Below are 22,059 nucleotides of genomic sequence, written 5' to 3' on the forward strand. Positions count from 1 at the left end.
CCTACACTTTCTCTCATCGTAATCAGGTGTAAAAGGAGTACCTGTGCGTTGAAAGCGTTGTCTGTGTCGGGATGAAAACTGTAATGTCGCCTAACAGGCGTCATGTCATGTCTTGTCCTATACGTTAAATTAAGTTGCTTTTGCTAGGGATCCCTTCTTCTAAGCGCTTGGAGCACGTTTAGTGGATATTGCGCTTAATATAAAAAAGATGATATGAAAGAACTGGGCCTGGAGGAAGACGATGCGCTGAACAGACATGCATGAAGATGAGTCATTCATTATGGCGACCCTTCAAAATGCGGATAAGCTGAAAGAAGAAGCGCTATATATATCTATATTTTTTTTTAAAGCTCAAGGTCACGCCGGCGAAAGGCTGAAATCCAATGAAATAACGTGACCTATTCAGAAGACAACTTACCCTGTTTAGACTCATTCTGCTTCCTTGACGCTCCAGCCGTTTGCCCTTCTCGGGTGACCCAAACAAGATGTCCTCCCACCGGACACGCCAGTTCATGGCCGCGAGTTCCGCCTCCAGCTGGAATCGTCTGAAATTTTTAAAAAAATAGATTAAAGGAAATAAATATGAACATTTATATAGCAGAGCGTACAGTGATATAGTGATATAGAGTGATATAGTGTCCATGCTCAATGCGCTTCACAGTGTTACATTTAATCCCTCTGCAGGCTATACGATACTAAGGTTTTAGGTAAAATGCTCACAACATACGTCAGCCCGATATATCGTACCAACACGAAAAACGATGCGTAATCTTGAACACTTATAGTCTTATTAATAAAACTGAGTGAGAACTATTCATCAAAATGGTTGTCTAAAAACCGCAAGAAAGACAGTCCTTCTATAAGACTTATTTCCATTCATACAGTACTGGTCTCCTGGAGGCCTCCCTTTTTTGTTCTAACATTCTCACAATATCCGTCACTGTTAATAGCCAGGTATTCATTCACACTTGAGTCAGAATAATGTATGGAAAGCTTTACCGAAAAACACAGCTTCCGGACCAGATATTCCACGACCACTGTCACCCATCCGGACATTGGTCACGCTCAATATTAATTGACCGTTGTGTATAAATAACGTACAGCACTTCACTCACACGCAATGGGACCAAGATCAATCCGGGGCACAGTCGAGATTCTTTTCTGTTCAACTAGAATTTGATTGGATAGCTGGGTTTGTTAGATCTGGTGGAAAGTTCTTTGCGATAGACTAGCGTCGTATCAAAAGGGTAGCAAGTAATTGTTCGTTTCATGCTATAGAAACCGGGATAAACTCCGGCTCTATGGACCGAGTTGCTCTGAAGTACTACTTTTTTTATTCTAAACCTCACCTGTATGCAAATAAGGCGATGAAGACAACGAGGATGATGATGCTGCCGAGAACGATAATGACGATGACGTAGATGGGGAAGGGTTCTGAAAGATAATAATGGTATTGTGTGATAATGATGATGATGATGATGATGATGATGATGATGATGATGATGATGATGATGAGGATGATGATAATGATGTCGTTTCGACATGTAAAATTTTATTTCTAAATTCATCCCATAAAAATAATCTCATGGGTGTATTTCGACGAGCACGTATTAGCAGGTCTGATAACCCAATTCCTTATGGGCTCATTATTGTAATGGAAATTTCAATAAAATCTCCATTACAACAATGTTAAACTAGGCCCATAAGTGGTTTCTCTGGGTTATCAGACCTGCATATAGTACACGTTAGTGTGTATAAAACAGCGTCAGACAAATCAGAGTGAAAAATGATACAAGACAAAAATCATCCCAAAATGTCATCCAGCCGCGACCAGGGAGACAGGCTGGAATTTTGACAAGATTTTCTTGTTCTTGTGTTTTTCTCTTTACTTAGACTGGTACTGTTTCATACACATCCTTAAAATGTTTATTATACACATGTGCCTGTTCCTTCAATTGTAAGTTTATTGAAGAAAAATGATGGACTTTCACTTTCTTCAGAAATAATGTAATACAGACAACAGTTGTCATATCTCGTCCTACAAGGCAATTGTCACTGTTGGCTTGAGTCCCCTTGTTATGTGCTTTGAGCACGTTTAGTGGAAATTGCGCTATTTAAAAGCTCATTTTTTTAAGATAAAAAAAGTTGTTTGTTTTGGGGGTTTTTTGCGTCTTCTTCAAACTTGTCTCCATCTTGATAATATTTCTTCTTCTTCTTCTTCTTCTTCTTCTTCTTCTTCTTCTTCTTCTTCTTCTTCTTCTTCTTCTTCTTCTTCTTCTTCTTCTTCTTCTTCTTCTTCTTCTTCTTTCATTAAGGCCAAAGTTTTAAGCTGAAGATTGTATGGCCCTGTTTTCAGTAACAGGGGTTTTAGAGGGAAGCAGGGAGCGATTTTTTGAAGTCTTCAGTCGAAAGGGCTTGTATAGAAGTGGTTGGAAGGGAGTTCTAAAGTCGGATGGTGGAGGGGAAGAAAGAGTAAAAGATGATTGTTCGTTCTTGAATGGGGGATTTTAATATTTAGGAACGATCACAAAGAATTATACACATATAATTGTCATCGTCTCTTTATTTCAAGTAGACTGAAGTCGAGAAAGAGTTTCATGACGAAGAAAGCATCAACCTGACCATGCAACTGTCTACAGTTTTTCCACATGGAGGAATTGAGACAATCATGCAAATGAAGCCGTTGAAAATCCGAGAGAAGAACTGTCCTATGAAACTGAGCTCCCCAGGAAAGAATGCGTAAAACTCAACAGAGCACGGGCAAAACTTGGGAGAACAGCTGCTGGAAGCATGAAAAAGTGGGAGCTGGCTGAGACCAGCTTGTGTACACGTGGATGCCCAGAGCAGACGATGGAGCACATCCTTGGGGAATGCCAGGATTGGCCCAACTGCACTGACCATGACCTATGAGTATGCTCCACAGATGGTGTGGAGTGGGTTCGGTGTTGGAGCGACAAGCTATGATGATGATGATTTGGACACGTAGCATAAACCCGTTTGGCTCATTCTCTTCAAGATTTTTGTCTTTTTCCCAATTTTCCTTCTCCGTTATAGGCACCTGCTGTTTTAATCTCTTTTTCGCCCCATTTTTTTAACAGAATCACCTTGGGCAAAAATCTTACATTTGACATCAGTCTTGATTCAAAACAAAAGACCTCTTTTGTCATTTGTTCCAACATAGACTGACAATGCAAAGACCTAGTTTAGAAGCACATGGTTGTGTGGGTGGACACCTTAAAGCAGACGCCTGCCTAAGTCGGAAGTAGGGATACAATCAACTTTTACCAAATGAATAATTCAGTTATTGATAAAACGTCACCAAGTCATTCCGACAGACAGAAATTAATCAATTATTAAACTGTCCATCTGTAACATTGAACAGTCTTGCCACTTCACGAACTGAAGCACCTGCTTCAAGGCGTCCGACCACACAATCACGTGATTCTAAATTAGATCTCAGCGTTGTCAATGAATTTAGCAATAAACGATTTAAATTGTTTTTCTGAGTTGAAAGATGTCGAAAAAGACAATCGAACACGACAACACACTCAGAAAAACAATTTAAATCGTTTATTGCTAAATTCATTGACAACGCTGAGATCTAATTTAGAATCACGTGATTGTGTGGTCGGACGCCTTGAAGCAGGTGCTTCAGTCAGTGAAGTGGCAAGAAGGTTGTGAAAAAGTTAAAACAGCACGTATATATATCATGGAGTGGGAAAGTTTACGTAAACGAGCGTTACACTTGAGCTTTTGTAAAGGGCAATATCCTCTAAACGTGCTCAAAACGCTTTACAAAGGGTCTCCTGACGAACAGCAACACATAACATGTAGAACGAGATATGACGCATGTTAGGCAATATTACATTTTAAAATTCCAACAGATACAACACTGTTAACGGCCAGGTACTCATTTTACACTTGAGTACGGTGAGATAATTTGAGTAAAGAGACATTTCCGGGGACACAAATATGCGCCGAGCGAGGCTCAAACCCAGGACCTTGCGATCCGAAAGCGAGTATCATACCCCAAGAACATATAGCCGCTGTAAAGATGAACATAGTGAAGATATTTTATGGCTTAGTAAGAATGTTAATATCTACACGGCCCAGAAGTTTTATTGCAACATTTTAAAGTTGTAAAAAAAACAAAAACATACCTACAATTTTTACTGTGTGTATGTTTATATTATCTCATCGCGAGTATATCAGGGGTTCGAAGGAGGTGGTACAAACGTAGGTGGAAGCAATTTTGATATATGACTCATACAATGTATCTATGGGAATTCCCGATAAACATTGGGATTCACCAATGCTATTTTATCGGCAGACGTTCACAAAATGTGTCCTTTAAACGTTTTAAATGCATACACATTTCCGAGGTCACTTTAACTTCTGAAATGATTTTTAGTAAATTTTGAAACCATTTTTATTTAAATTACAGATTTTCTATTTATAAGGGCAAAAACTGTCAATTTCTATGATTTTTTTTTTCATGAAATAAACCTAAAAAAAACCCGTAGAAAATGTATCATTCTGTCACATCCTACCAGTAACTTAATTTCCATACGAGGAAACATTTCTTTGGAGAGCCTCGCATATAATATAATAAAATAAAATGATTTTATGATAGACATTTCTTTGAGTGTTTTCAAGGGAGACAACCAGAATAAATAATGATTATTTTATAGACACCTCCATGAATTTCATTACCAGACATGGTTAGAAGTCAAACAGGAAATAACCAGAAATCAAATCATACTCGTAGTTGCCATAGCATAAGTACTCTTATAGTACTTATGGGTTACGAATTCATTAATCTCGAACCGGAAGTACATCGTCACATCCCGTCTAGCCAATTAGATTTCACTTCCACGATACAACAACAAAATACTTATTTTTTTTATTCAACCGTAAAGTTTGTTATTTTCCTTCAAACGTCAACGATTTGTGACTTTTAGGGTCAATACGGTACGAAATCAGAAACACTAAAATTGAAAATAATGTCAAATTGGGACGTTAGTCAAGTTTTATGTTTTATTGAGGAGAGTGAACACATCTTTTATCTAAATGACGCAAATAAAACTTTTCCTTTTCTGGTCGTTTTAATTTTTTTAAATTAAAACTACATATTGTGTATCAGATTCACCTCCTACTCCATACCGTTTGGGGACGATGAGTAACAATGTTGATGTGCTCAACAAATGAAAATTTTCCTTAGTATATTGTTCTGCTGACGAATATAAATAACCAACCAATAAAAAAAACACACAAAACAAACAAACTTTTTTTTTTAAATAATGCTTTACTCACCATCCGGCGGACACTTGGACCCGTCGAATCCACACTTAGGGGTGTCAGGGGGTGGGTCCTTTCTCCCCCCAGCCCAATAAATGGGCTCGCCCGGCACGGGTTCATATTGCTTCTTGTTTCCGTAGTAATCAGCTACCACCTTGAAGCAGAAGGGAAATAAAGGCGGGGTGGGGGGGGGGTAGGAAGAAAATTTTAATAATGTGGGTAAAATGTTAGAAAAATAATTGAATGATAACACCTGTTTACGGCCTCAGATAACAATGTGTTTTATTAGAGATTAATGGTGTGGTCAAATTTAACCGTCTCCTTACCACCCATATGAAAATCGTCACATACGTCATGATACAGCCAACACTTTTCCTCATTTGGATTTCTTTTGTACATCATAATAATATTTTAACAAAAATGTTTGCTATAGTTAAAGTATATTAACACTGTGTTGAAGAGCTCGTTTAGCAGGGAAAACATATGTTTAACGAGAACTAACAGATTTTGTGTTTGAGTGGAAAAAAGAAATCTATTTTTGTATAGGTTGGGTGTTTAGTTTTTTTTGGGGGGACAATCCGGAAAATTGCCGGTAAGGAGAGAGTTAATGGCTAGTGATTCGGAATCTCTCCTTGCAATAGTTTGGAAGAAGGAAACTTTCAAGGTTGGGGCACTTAGTCAGACCGTAGCCATCGTTATCTTATAGCCTGACACTGACCAAAGAATGACGTCAAAATGCCAGTCTTTTGACACAAAAGAAAACAACTCGTGAGTTGTAGTTCAACCGATGGGACCACTTGTTTCCATGAGCAATACTAACGACAACTCACTAGGCATTGCAAAAACCAAATAATGACGTCAAAATGCCAAGTCTTTTTGGGTTTCAGTGTCAGGCTGCAACTTAACGATGGATGGCTACGGTCTTTTTGGGTTTCAGTGTCAGGCTGTAACTTAACGATGGATGGCTACGGTCTTTTTGGGTTTCAGTGTCAGGCTGCAACTTAACGATGGATGGCTACGGTCTTTTTGGGTTTCAGTGTCAGGCTGCAACTTAACGATGGATGGCTACGGTCTTTTTGGGTTTCAGTGTCAGGCTGTAACTTAACGATGGATGGCTACGGTCTTTTTGGGTTTCAGTGTCAGGCTGTAACTTAACGATGGATGGCTACGGTCTTTTTGGGTTTCAGTGTCAGGCTGTAACTTAACGATGGATGGCTACGGTCTTTTTGGGTTTCAGTGTCAGGCTGCAACTTAACGATGGATGGCTACGGTCAGTCACGATAGGCTAAAAAAAAAATTAAAAACAAACTTGAGCTTTTTTTATAGCGCAATATCCACTAAACGTGCTCAAAGCGCTTTACAAAGTGTCCCTGACCAACAGCAACATGTATCCTATAGAACGAGTCATGACGCCTGTTTGGCGATATTACAATGTTGTTTTTTTTTTTCCGACAGAGACAACGCTGCTAACTGCCATGTACTCATTTTACACCTGTGAGAATGTGAGTAAAGAGCCTTTTTTCCAACAACGCTCCGACCAAGGCTCGAACCCAGGACCTTCCGATCGGAAAGCGAGAGGCATGCCACAATACCACAAAGCTGCACATTGACAGTTATGCAAGGCAGAATGGAAGGTCGACAGAGAAGAGGAAGACAGAAGAAAATACTGCGGGTAACGTCAAAGAATAGGGAAGAAAAGTCGTGACGTCACATCCTCTACTCTTTTTGGTTCCTAAATTCTGGGGAGTGTGTATGTTACCACTACTCCGGAGTACGATTAACGAATAGGTTTCATAAAGATGGCGTATTTCTCCAGGAGACAAATTTCTCCTATGGGATGAATAACGGGAATTTTATCTATTTATTTTTATAATAATTTTTTTAAAAATTGAGCTCTATATAGCGCAATATCCACTAAATGTGCTCGAAGCGCCTTAAAAGGGGTCCCTGGTCAACAGCAACATTTAACATGTAGGACAGGACATGACGCCTGTTAGCCGATATTACAATTTTTCGGACAAAGACAACGCTGTTAACGGCCAGGTACTCATTTTAACCTGAATACGGTGAGATGATGTGAGTAAAGAGCCTTTTCCAAGAACTCAACTATGCGCCGAGTGCGAGGCTCGAACCCAGGACCTTCCGATCCGAAATCTAGCGTCATACCACTAGACCACATAGTTAAGTTTTTTTTGTTGTTGTCTAAGGTCCCTTGTAAAGTTTGTTGAGCACGTTTAATTATTTATTCTCTCTTGTCTTCTGGCACTTTTCTACTCACTTCTTTTCTTGTTAAAGCTATTTTGGAGAACCCTATCTCAGCCAAACGCAATACCGTTTTGCGGTGATTTGTCACTTATTTCTTTCATAGATAAAAGAAAATAATTACTATCTTTTTATCTTCTTTTACTATTTTAATTCTTTTATACCTACAGTAGAAAGAGTATTAAATGAAAAGACTTAATGTATATAATGTCTTATCTGTCATTCGACTTTTCCCGATGGCGGTATCTAACTTATTTCTTAATGAACGTTTGAATCGTTATTGTGCTTATCTCTCTCACTCTCTCTCTCTCTCTCTCTCTCTCTCTCTCTCTCACTCTCTCTCTCTCTCTCTTTCTTTCTCTCTGCGCTATATAAATGCTTATTGTTTTGCTTTTAACAAGAGATTATTTGGTCAATGGCATAGAGTGAGTAATTGTCTGATTCAGAATGTGTTTTGTCTCCAGCAGTAATCACGATTCGGCCTTGACTGGGAGATCAAAGATGCTATTTTGAATGCTTGATTGACGTACACAAGACGAGGAATCACTAAAATCTACCTATGCCCATGAGTGGTCAACAATAGCGATGACCAGGGTGGACAAAGCAACTGGTCAATCACATTGATGAGATAAGTTGTGAGTCTGTCAGTCGTGATTTTGAAATTGACCAATAATTAGCGAGTGTTTCGCTTAATTGGTATGGGATGGGAGAAAAATGTTCTAACATTATATTTATAATCCTCATTGTTGTCATAGTAATTAACAAAGGTTGAAACACTTGGATTAAAACCAGAGCATTTATATGGCGTAATATCCATTAAACGTGCTCAAAGCGCTTTACGATAGGTCCTTGTCAACAACAACACTTGACACATACGACGAGACATGGTTTCTGTACGGCGCTATTACAAATATTTTCGACAGAGATAGCAATGTTACCCTATATGTACTTGTTTTACACCTAAGTGCGGTGAAATATCTCAGTGAAGAGATTGTTCCAAGGACTAAACTTACGGCGATAAGAGCGTGACTTAAATTCAAGATCCCTTGATCTGATGGCCAGTGACTAGCATATCACAAGACCATGAAATCGCAATTTTAACGTCTTGATCACTCCGACCACCACCGTTATAATCACCATCACAACCACTACAACCACCACTACCACCACCACTACCACCATCACAACAATCATCATCACTCCAACAGCCACCATTATAATCACCACCACCACCACAACCACTATCAGCACCACTACCACAACCGCTATCAGCACCACCACCACAACCACTATCAGCACCACCACCACACCACCACAACAACCACCACCACCACCACAATCATCAATCATCATCTAATGACCAACCACCACCACCACCACCACCACCACCACCACCGCCACCACCACCACCACCACTACCACCACCATTATCAATCTTCATCTAATGACCAGCCAACCACCACCACCACCACCCACCACCACCACCACCCCACCACCACCACACCCACCACCAACACCACCACCACCACCACCCACCACCACCACCACCACCACCAACACCACCACCACCACCACCACACCACCATACAATTCATCTAATGACCAGCCAACCACCACCACCACCACCACCACCACCAACACCACCACCACCACCACAACAACCACCACCACCACCACCACCATCACCACCTCCACCACCACAATCATCAATCATCATCTAATGACCAACGACCACCACCACAACCACCACCACCACCACCACCACCACCACCACCACCACCACCACCACCACCACCACCATTATCAATCATCATCTAATGACCAGCCAACCACCACCACCACCACCACCACCACCACCACAACCACCACCACCACCACCACCACCACCACCACCACCACCACCACCACCACCACCACCACCACCACCACCACCACCATCACCATCACCACCATCACCACCACCACCACCACCACCACCACCTCCACCACCACCACCACCACCACCGCCGCCACCACCACCACCACCACCACCACCACCACAACCATCACCACCACCACCACCATCACCACCACCACCACCACCACCACCACCACCACCACCACCACCACAATTATCAATCATCATCTAATGACCAGCCAACGACCACAACCAAATCCACGCCCAGACAATATGTAGACATCACACATAACAAAAGATCCGCCTCGGCTTATAACAAACCAAACACAAGATGGAGGGCAATCAACATCCACACGGAAGATTAACGGTCAAGATAACGACAACAAAACTCCCATTTAATCACTAATCATTTCCCAGTCACGTTGTAAGTCTTAAGTACATTCGGTGGCTAATCGTACACAAGGACGAATAGAAAACCAACCGTTCTCTCAACTTGGTAAAATGGCTGGTTGGAATCTAACGGTCAATATTGAGAGATTGTAGATATGTTATTGCTTTCCCAAAAACTTTCAAACCAAGGAATTGGTTACAATTTCACCGCAGCGCAATGTTTTCGTTTGGTTTATTATAAGATGAGAGCACCCGTTTACCTAAAATACTGAAGTTCACGCAATTCTGTGAGATAATCGATCTTGGAACTTTCTAGGTACAAAGTAAATACCATGTCTCTACTGTTAACCTACGTGTGCATTTGTGCAGGTCTGAGAACCGAATGAAGTTATAGGCTTGGTTTCTGTTGCCTTGGTTTGAAAGTATAATTTTCATTTCATTAATGAACTCATTGCAATTCGGGTTATCAGACCTGAAAAAAAGTACACGCCGTTGCTGTCATGATAACAAACGTCCAAAAACAAGTGATATACAAAAGGTAGCAATGTTACCAGAAAACAAAAGAAAGACAAATACAGAAGAAAAAAACATATCAATTGAAAACAACAAAAACAACAAACAACAAAAAAAAACCTATAAAAACTTACTCTAAATTCAGCTGTTTTTGGGTCCATGTCGAGCAGAGAGTAATCGGCATTTCGATCCCCATTGTCATCGATACTGACAGTTCCGGTGATACCTGGATGAAATAGAATCGAATACAAAACAGAAAACCCGGATGAACATATTTAAGCTGAACTATAACATTGCAATTTGACAAACAAAAATAATAATGAAAGAGAAAAACACTACAAGTTCTATTTGTCATTCTTGATATATATTTTTTTTAATAAAAAGAAATAATATCCTCATTTAAACATACGGAGGAAAAATCGAAATCAGACATGATAGAAAAGACTGGCTCGATAAAAATGTGAATCTGTTTAACCCTCTCCTTACCAACAATAGGAAAATCCTCATATTCGTGAGGGTACAACCTACATTTTTCCTTCCTTCTATTGAACAATGCCGAAAACCTCAGGTGCCCTGTTGTAAAACAGTGCTATCTTTTTTAGTGGAAAAAGTCTGCTTGTGGTTTGTTATGATGAGTTATTGCAGGTTATGCGATTGATAAGACAAAAATGTATTATCTCGCAATTTGAGCTATTGTGTCGCAGTGATAATCTTTAATTTAAGACACGTTTCCACTGACTTACCATTAAATGTCCTATTCCACATCCTCCTTGTAATTTCAGACCCATTGGAGATGGAGACATTCGACTCTAGGGACTCGTTCAAAGCAATGGCGTACAAAATGACTGCGTCGTGAAACGCACCGACAAAACTGTTCACCTGAAAGGAGACGCAGAAGAATAGCTTTGATCTTACAATGTAATTATTTCACACACAAAAGAAGAAGAAGAAGAAGAAGAAGAAGAAGAAGAAGAAGAAGAAGAAGAAGAAGAAGAAGAAGAAGAAGAAGAAGAAGAAGTATAAAGCGAACATAATATGTGATTTTAAGAGACAGTCATCTTAGCGTTAAAAGGGGGTCGTAGAACAACAACAACAACAACAAAGATTTAAATAAACAAAACATTATTATAATGCAATACCCAATCTAATGTTACTTATGTTTTAAGGACTTTTAAGGCAAACGTTTCCCAATTGAAAGCCATATAACTGATATGACACGATATGATATGATACATAACAAGACAACACTGAGAAAATATTGTCAAATTCGAAACTAAATCCAAGCCTACCTCATCCTCCCCGTAAGTAAAGTTACTGTCCATTAGTCTCGCTCTCTTCTTCACCTCCTTGGAAAACTGCTTATACTTTTGGTTTGTGGGTTTCCGGAGGGTGACGGTCAGGAGGGCCTCGTAGGCCTTCTTGGCCTTTTCATTGCGTTCTGGGGTGTCGGACTTGTTGTACCAGGGTCGGAGGCTTGAATCCTCGCTGAAGAAAAAAATCAAACAAACAAAAGTTACAATTGTTTTTTGTTTTTTTGTTTTTTTTTGTTGTTTTTTTTTTGTTTGTTTTGTTTTTTTTTTGTTTTTTTGTTGTTGTTTTTTTTTGTTTGTTTTTTTTTTTTTTTTTTTGTTTGTTTTTTTTTTTGTTTTTTTGTTTTGTTTTTTGTTTTGTTTTTTTTTTTTGTTTTTTTTTTTTTGGGGGGGGGGGTTGAAGAATAATTTTTAAAATCAATGGAAAAATCAGAATAATAAAATTCCCTTTATTCATTTATTCATCCCATAAGGAAAATGTTTTTTCTAGGATCTATTCCAAAGGAAGACTGGAATAACCCAGGCGTCAGCCGAAGTGTAGCCCCGCAAATCCAGCTAGGGCGATGTGACTTGCTCAAGGCCACACAGCGAAGCGGTGGGTGATCGAACTCCTTACCTTCCTGGTAAGAAGCAAAGACTTTACCACTGAGCCACGCTGCCCACCATGAATACATGCATTTATTGTTGACAGTAATAAAAAACATAACATTCAATGACCAAGACAAAGGTTTCTGGCGTTTATAGATAGAACGAAGTTGACGTCACTCGGGTCTTTGTTATTGTTTTTATGTCATCGGCGTTTATGAGTAATGCTCACTTAACTGTGTTAACCAGAATATAAACGTTCAAGGTAACACATAGTTTTGTGTGTTGGTCCGTTATACTTCCGGATGGCAATGTTGTGAGCTTCAAACCAAACAATCTATAGGGGCGAGGTGGTCAAATGGTTAAAGACAGACTACCAACTACTACGAAAACATCGTAGAATTTGGACATTCTGGCTTCAATACGCTTCAACAGTTGTGACGTCACTTCCCCCGTAATGACGCCGAGTAACTTAGTAACTGGTTCTAAACTATCGGAACAATGACGGACGCCCTTATGAAATACTTCTCCGACAAGCATAAAAGTGTATCCGGAGGAGAAAACATTATAAATATGATCATGTTTTGACTTATATACATTTTGATCATAAGACATGTGAAAAAGTTATAGCCAGCATGAAGAATAAAAAGTACCGATATTCTTTGTTTAGAACCACGATGCTCACCGTTGCTGGGCGACGTGACATCAGACTATTGATTCCAATACCAAATCTTCATGAGCGTCTTTAAGTCATTAGAACTTATTGAAAATGAACTTTGAGGCCAGGCTAAATAATTTTAAGAAATGTAAATAGTTAATCCAATCTGTGTGCGAGTAAGTTGTTAGTTTTCTGATTTATTAACCGCGACTAATATTTGTTTATCTTTTAAGTATCTATGCATCTCTTATTAAATATGTAGAAGTTCTAAAATACAGAACAAAATTGACGTCACTCATTTTATTTATCATTGTTTTTAGCCAGCCCATTTTCTGATTGGTTGTCACTAAATTGTATTAATCAGACAAAATAAAGGTTTAAAGTTCCTCATTATTTTGTTTAAACGTTATATTCGGCTGTTAGATATGATTGTTTTAACTAAATGTATAACATTGCAATCCGGAATAATTATGGACCAACACACAAAAAACTATGTTTAACCTTGAACTTTGATAGTCTGTTTATTGTCTGTGGATGGCAAATAAACAATAACCAAAGACCTGAGTGAAGTCAACTGCTTTCTATCTATAACAACCACGTTACACATAAACAGAACACAACACACTTAAGAACCAGCTGTGTCAATAATACTTACCTTGTGAATAGATCGATGTTAAAGAACACATATTCTCCATTATCAAAATTCAGCTCGTGGGCCTTGATCATAATTTCTCTGACTGAGTGAGGTGAGGCACACAGCACGACCACTGGAGACGAGAAAGGCAAAGAAAGATACAAGTTTTTAAAAATGTGAATAAACGTGTCTTTTGATTCTGGACAGGAACTAAAAGGGGGTTGTTTCACGATAGCTCAGTTGGTAGAGTACTCGTTTTACACGCAAGCAAAGGCACCCAGATCAATCCTGGATGAATATCGAGATTTTTTCCCCCCTCGATTCCCCATGTCCACTCAACAGTGATTGGGTAGTTGGGTCTGTTAAAAATGGCGGAAAGTACTTTGCGATAGACTAACCGTCCTATCCAAAGGGTAGAAAGTCATTGGTATTTCCCGTTTCATGCTACATAAACCGGGATAAACTCCAGCTTCATGGGTCTAATGACTCTGAAAGTCTTCAAGAGAGGAACAATAAGCTGAAGGTAGTAACGCCTTGCCGACCTAATAAATAATAGAATTCTTATCACGAGCATTGTTCAAAATAGAATCAATGAGCAAAAAAAGAGCTTTTATATAGCGCAATATCCACTAAAAATGCTCAAAGCGCTTTACGAGGGGCACACAACAGCAAAGGAGGGGCCTGGTGGATGGGGGTGGGGGGGGGGGTGTATAGTTTGAAACACACAATTCTACAATGTTGCCATCAATGGTGATAACCCAAAAGATTCTCTATTCGAAAGTCTTAATGACGTGTAAAATGGTTGTTATAATAAAGTGTTGTGTAATATAGAGTATATTATTAAAAGGATCTGGAAAAGTGTACATGATGATGATGATGATGATGATGATGATGATGATGATGATGATGATGATAATGATGACGACGACGACGACGATGATGATGATGATGATGATGATGATGATGATGATGATGATGATGATGATGATGACGATGACGATGATGATGATTGTGACGACGATGACGATTATTATAATGATGATGGTATTCATCCTAATTCTGTGATTGGGCACCATTAGCTAAAACCCACCACTTAGTCATTTATAAAAATATTATCATTATCTTTCATTGCAAACTGCAATGATAAAAAAGAAGGGGGAAAAAAAAACCCCTCAGAAGATTGTTGGCAATAATGGCGACAAGATTTAATGCGCTTGTCCGCCCGTCCGGCCAATAATAGAATCAGGAACGATAACAATATCAAGTCAGAAGATTATCCCTGAAGAATTTTACCTCGTTATCTCCCTTGAAATAAAACTAAAGACGGCAGAACGGAAACAATAAATTATGGGTGTGTCTTGTGGCAATCGTTGCCAGTCGAAAAAGACCCGGCTTTGCAAAGATCACGGCTTTCATTTTCCTTGACCACTAATTAATTGTTAACCAGTTCACTGTCCCTTTGTGCGGTTATGTGTGGTCTAGTGGTATGACACTCGCTCGACGCATATTTTAGTCCTTGGAAAAGGCTCTTTACTCACATTCTCTCGCCGTACTCAGGTGTAAAATGAGTACCTGACCGTTAACAGCGTTGCCTCTGTCCGAAAAATTGTAATATCGCCTAACAGGCGTCATGTCCCGTCCTAAATGTTAAATGCTGCTTTTGGCCAGGGGCCCCTTGTAAAGCGCTTTGAGAACGCTTAGTGGATCTTGCGCTATATAAAAAGCTCATGTTTTAAAATGTGGTACTCTTGAAAACTCGTATTTAAAAATTTGGCCAGAAAACGCGCCCTTCGAATATCAATCAATTTAAATGACTCATCTTGACAACATACTCTCAAACTTGGGACTTTAAGGCAGACCTCACGAGGTCCCAGGTTTCAGATGTTTTGACTTGATGAGGGCCATTTAAACTGATTGATAGTTGAAGGACGAGTTTTCTGGCCAAATTATTTAAATACCTGTATTTCCAGATAACGGCTGATAATTGGCTACGTGGACAGGATTGTCAGTTTTATAAAAATCGAATGATTTTGCAGCTAAATCCTTATTTGAACTTTTAAAAAACACAGAAGGCTGAATTCATCTTACAAACAGTTTTGAACGAAAATATTAAAATTGTATTAAATAATATTCGTGGGTTTATGTGGACTAGTGGTATGGCACTCGTCGTCTGGTTGGGAGCTCCTGGGTTCGAGTCCCGCATTAAGCGGCATATTATGTTGAGTGCTTGGAAAAGGTTCTTTACTCACACTCTCTCACCTCAGGTGGGAAATGGGATCTGGTCATTAACAGCCAATTTTTGTGTCGGTAATATCAATTTCAAGCATGAATATGGTTCACTCCGACTATAATAGAAAGTTAACGATCACGATCCCCGAACCTACACGATCGACCAACGACGAGAAAGACAACCAGGATCTGTTCTCAGACATCGCCACAACGACTGTGATCTGTCCGTAGCCATCGTTAACTTATATAGCCTGACACTGACCAAAAAATGACGTCAAAAGACAAGTCTTTGACAACAAAAGAAAACAAATGGGAGCACTTGGTTCCTTAAGCTCTACTAACAGCACAGAAACGGCAGCTCACTAGATGCTGCACAAACTAGGTCCTAGTGTATTCTAGTGTCAGGCTATAAGGTAACGATGGCTACGATCTGTCTCTTACGTCACCATGTCGTGTGATGACGTCTGAGGACATATCCTGGTTGTCTTCCTCTTCGCTGGTCGATCGTTTAGGCTCGGAGGACGTAATCGTTAACTTCCTAATATCCCATTGAGACTGTGAGTCCCATCTGTACATGGTTTGATGCCATGTAACCAATAAGACATTTGGAAACGAGAGTCACTGTCTGAAATGTTCATTCCCTACTAATTGACTTTTGACCAGTTAATACTTCTTTATTGACTTTTGATCGGTTAATACAACCTTATTGACTTTTGACAAGTTAAATCTTCCAATTGATTTCTGACCAGTTAATGTAACCTAATTGACTTTTGACAAGTTAATTCTTCCTATATTGACATTTGACAATTTAATTCTTCCGATATTGACATTTGACAAGTTAATTCTTCCGATATTGACATGGGTTAAGCCCCACGCTTCCTGTTGGATCTCCTAGCTTTAATTACAAGATACCGTTTGACCTTAAAAACATGTCTCTACCTCTCCTCTCCTCTCTCCACCTCTTTCTCCTTCTCCTTCTCTCTCTCTCTCTCTCTCTCTCTCTCTCTCTCTCTCTTTCTCTCTCTGTCCGTCTCCTCCTCCCCACCCAGCATTCTTTCTCGATCTTTCTCTCTCTCCATTTATCTATTCCTTCCCACCCCCTCCCTCTCTCTCTCTCTCTCTCTCTCTCTCTCTCTCTCTCTCTCTCTCTCTTTTCTCTTTGTAAATCTCTCTCTCTCTCTCTCTCACTCACTCTCTCTCTATCTATCTATCTATCTATCTATCTATCTATCTATCTATCTATCTATCTTTCTATCTATCTATCTGTCTATCTATCTATCTATCTATCTATCTCTCTCTCTATCTATCTATCTATCTATCTATCTATCTATCTATCTATCTATCTATCCATCTATCCATGTATCTCTTTCCCCCACACTGTCCCCTCTCCCTCTCACTCATCTCCCCCGCCCCCTTTCACCTGGCACGAAATCAACACAAAGAACAAACGTGTTTTATATTTACAACCAACAATCTATTCAGTCGTCGGTAGTCGATAAAAAAATCACACACACAGACACACACACACACACACAGACACACACACACACACACACACACACACACACACATTAAAAAATTTGGCCAGAAAAATCGTCATCAAATAATATATAGACAGTATGCGCTTGGCTAAGAAGCTCATAACATTGCCATCCGGAAGTATAACGGACCAACACACAAAACTATGTGTAATCATGAACTTTTATAGTCTGGTTAATACAGTTCAGTGAGAATAACTCACAAACGCGGATGGCAAAATATAACAACAAAGGCTTGAGTGACGTGATCTTCGAACTATCTATAGATCACTTAAAATGACCACCACCATGGTGTCCATGTCTCAATCATGGGACTAAAACTCGTCCTTCAAATATCGATCCATCCAAATTACTTGAAAGAAGTCCCAGGTTAGAGAGATTTTGACAAGATAAGCGTCATTTTAATCTTACCCGATATTTGAATGACGAGTTTTCTGGCCAATTTTTCAACAACAACAAAAATATGTGACGCAACGTCTCAAAACGGTATTATGTCGGGATGAACCAGATGCTATAAAGTCAAATTCTATTTAAACTGGCCAAAAATATGAATTATTGGTATTCAGCATTCTAAAATATGATATTCATTCTCCTCTATAAAACATATAAACTCAACTTAAGTCTGATAATTCTGGCTACAGATTAAATTTTCAGCAAATAAATAATTCTGACTTAATACCGCTTTGAGACTAGTGGTCACAAATGTGTTGTTTTTATCTTACTATGGCATAATCGTGTCCTTCCGTGTTCGATGACGTATGTCCGTGTCGTCACCATCTGACTACATATCACTCGACAACGGATGATCATCTATTATGGATTAGGCCTATCTACACGCATTTACACATGGACTCGTCTTTGGGGGTTTCCCCAGTTATATAACAACAAACATACAAACATACTAACAACCAAACATACTAACAAACAAACAAACATACAGACAAACGAATGAACAGGCAGATCATAGTTTGTCCACGAGAGACAGACCAAGACTGATCAATGAACAGGTTGTTGTTGTGTTTTTTGTTTTTTTTGTTTTTTGTTTTTTTGAAATTTTAATTTTAAACAAAAAAGAAAATTGATGCTATGCGTTTGGGTAAATTACTCACTACATCCACCGGCCGGGTATGACGTAGGTACCTTCACACAAAACAATGTTTGTAAATCTTCAACGTTTTTATTTTGATTGATGCAATTTAGTGAGAACTAATAATTAAAATGGCTGTCTAAACACAATAGCAACGAGAGCTTTACTGTTGATATTATGCGGCGGTTTTGAGTTAAATTGGGGGCCCGATAGCTCAGTAGGTAGAGCACTCACTTCATAGGCAAATGAACTTAAAATCGATCCAGAGTGGAGTCGATCCATCCCCCCCCCCCCTCCTTTCCCCTTGTTCACCTATCAGTGATTGGCTAGCAAACAGTCTGGCGGAAAGTACTTTACGATAGAGTAGGGTCCTATTCAAAGGGTAGCAAACAATTAGCCATCGTCCGTTTCGCACTGATTAACTCTGGCTCTAAAGACCTAAAAGTTCAGAAGAACTACTTTTTAAAAGTAAAATAAAAACCACTTCTGCCCTCCAGACACCGCATAAACACTGAATATGTCACATGTAGATTAGGGGCGTAAAAGAGCAAGGGAGATTAATCTTTATTGACGACCAGCATTTATTTAGACTAAAAAAATAAGATGCCATCTCTCTGAAACCAGAAGATCAGGAGCACAAGAGATGCAACCCTGTCCTACGGAGGACTGGTTTCATACTTCCAATGAGATTGGAACCATTTTTTAAAGATCATACCGTTGCTCCCTTTTGCCACGGTCATAAATCAATGTTGTCAGTGCTCGAGCTAGAAGTGCCTAAATGAATATGTGCTCGAGTCAGTGCCCGAGTTATGGCATAAGCAGAATCCCTGATCTTAATCACTTGTTTGTACAACATATTTATATTATGTTATCGGTCATCATTATTACAGCCTGTCATGGATGCCGGGGCGTTGATATCACTCCTGTATTTTTATAACAAAGAGAAGTGCGGGACAAAACAAGAGAGAAAATTTACAAGAATTTAGATGAGCTTTTATACAGCGCGATATCCACTTAATGTGCTCAAAGCGCTTTACAAGGGGGCCCCCTGACCAACAGTAACGTATAACATGTAGAACGAGACATGACGCAAATCTCAGATTAAGACCGATCCGACCCGGAGTCCAGAGAAGGCCTGTCTTCTCCTGGACTCACATCTTCACAATAGCTACAACAGCTACCCATACGCTACTACTAATGTGTAGGAAAAAGATGAACGTTCAACATCTCATGCTTGTATAAGTCTAAGATAGTATGAAGTTGACATCACTTAGATCTTTGTTATTGCTTTTAGCCATCCGCGTTTATGAGTAATTCTCACTAAACTGTATTAACCGGACTAGAAACGCTCATGGTTTCACATAGTTTTGTGTGTTGGTCCGTTATACTTCCGGATGGCAATGAGGTGAGCTTCTTGGCTAAGCGCATACTATCTATAGATAGTGCGGCTATGTGGTCAAGTGGTATGACACTCGATTTCGGATCGGAAGGTCCTGGGTTCGAGCCTCGCTCGACGCATAGTTGAGTCCTTGAAAAAGACTCTTTACTCACATTCTCTCACCGTACTCCGGTGTAAAATGAGTACCTGGCCGTTAACAGCGTTGTCTTTGTCCGAAAAATTGTAATATCGCCTAACAGGCGTCATGTCTCGTCCTACATGTTAAGTGTTGCTGTTGACCAGGGACCCCTTGTAAAGCGCTTTGAGCACATTTAGTGGATACTGCGCTATATAAAAGATCAATTTAAATTTAAGGTACACAATTGACATTGACGTCACTCAGCTCTTTGTTATTGTTTTCAGACAGCCATTCCAACGATCAGTTCTCACTACATTATATCAATCAGACTCTAATGGGGCAAGATTACACATACTTTTTGTGTGCGTTGGTGCAATGTATCCGGCTGGCTGACGTTGTGCGTATTTTATTTAAACGCATAACAGCAATAATAGTAAATATTAGGACAACTCTATATCCATCTAAACTTAATCAAGTAATGTAATATTAATAAGAGCTAACTACACAACCTACCACGAACAAAAACATCCGGAATAAGCCGCGTGTGTTGTATTTAGGTGACACGATTCCAGTAAAAATAATGGCTCACATTCTGGAACTGGAAGGCTGATTGGATCCCGACAGAAACACGGACCATTGTGTTGTTACCGCTTTGTTAGCGCGTGCCTTGTGTGCTGTTTTTGCTTTGTTTCGCGTGACGTCATTAATACGTTCGATGACGTGACAGGCCGGGATCTCGGGCAATTCTCATCTCGTTGGTACTAAAAAACTTATTTATGTTTATTTTATCTTAATCTTAATCACTATGATATAGTGGTGGGCGATATCACAAATTTTCGATATCGATACGATACGATTTTTCGGCACTTGAAATATCGATGTATTGATATTATATTATTTGGATGTCTCACAAAGAGTAAAAAATACGGAAAATATGGGACGCTTTTTCAGCGTTTTATTCCGGTCTGTTGCTGTATCTCGCTTAATACATGGAATATGATATTGAAATTTGCAATTATAGGGCAAAGGTCTCAGAAGATATGATGAAGACATCAGAAGAGCTCTAATTTGTATAGTTTTGGAGCTGTATGGCTTGGGTCGAGCGAAATCAAGGTCCAAGGATTTGCGTCAGATCGTCATTGCTACATTGTCAAATCAATGCTGTTCGCCACAATAGTTATTGTTATTTAATCATAATGCTATTGTATAGGGTTTTGTATAAATGCCACATTGTCATGGCTTCAATATTATGCATTTCAATATCTCGAAGACATACTAGTCAGAGATTTAATATTATTATAATATTGTAATGTAATTGATATCATCATCATCATCATCATCATCATCATCATCATCATCATCATCATCATCATCATCATCATCATCATCATCATCTTCATCATCCTCATCATCATCATCATCCTCATCATCATCATCATCATCATCATCATCATCATAATCATCATCATCATCATCATCATCATCATCATCATCATCATCATCATTATCATCATCATCATCATCATCATCATCATCATCATCATCATCATCATCATCATCATCATCATCATCATTATGTTTAATATTATTTTCCATTATGTTAAAACAAGCCCTGGATCTTTTCCTGTTATCAGTCCTGTAAATACTTGTACGTTGACTGAGATGGATTAGTGGCACGGGTGAAGAGGGAAGAAAATAACATTGGACAATATTTTTACCAATTGAAAAAAAAATCAAATAAACAAACAAACAACAACAACAATAACAACAACAACAACAATAACAATAACAAGAACAAAACAATTAATAAAAACAGGACAAACATTTTTAAAATAAAAAAGATTAAAAGAAACACAAAAAAAAAATTATTAAAAACGGGACAGAATAAAATTTCACGAACATAAAGACACCAGAAAAAAAAACAACATAAAAACAAACAAACGAAGGAAAACAAAACCAAAGCAAAGACGCAAATACAAAACAAAAACCCCCGAAATTGGGTGAATTACGTAGAAATCACATTGCTATTGATGCAAACGATATTCGAAATTTATATAAGAAAAGGGGGATGGGGGTGGGGGGAAGGGGGGGGGAGAGGGGTTTGTAGAGGGTGATTCCCCTTGTTGTTGTTGTTTTAAAAT

At 39.1% G+C, this 22,059-nt stretch overlaps 1 protein-coding gene across 2 annotated transcripts in view; it reads right to left on the reverse strand.

Annotated features, from left to right (window-relative positions):
• Nucleotides 1-437: 437 nt before the first annotated feature.
• LOC144975508 (atrial natriuretic peptide receptor 1-like) overlaps nt 438-22,059 on the reverse strand; it is a gene marked incomplete at its 3' end in the record, with an annotated part of 115,200 nt that continues 93,578 nt past the window's right edge. For both annotated transcript variants that reach the window (XM_078919672.1, XM_078919673.1), the window contains 7 exon segments: nt 438-545; nt 1,350-1,434; nt 5,314-5,452; nt 10,495-10,586; nt 11,104-11,239; nt 11,650-11,845; nt 13,569-13,680. In XM_078919672.1, coding sequence (XP_078775798.1) covers nt 438-545; nt 1,350-1,434; nt 5,314-5,452; nt 10,495-10,586; nt 11,104-11,239; nt 11,650-11,845; nt 13,569-13,680 — 868 coding nt within the window.

This window comes from Berghia stephanieae, chromosome 6 (genome assembly GCF_034508935.2).
Source record: "Berghia stephanieae isolate SIO BIC M18660-M18661 chromosome 6, UCSD_Bste_1.3, whole genome shotgun sequence".
Lineage (NCBI taxonomy): Eukaryota > Metazoa > Mollusca > Gastropoda > Nudibranchia > Aeolidiidae > Berghia > Berghia stephanieae.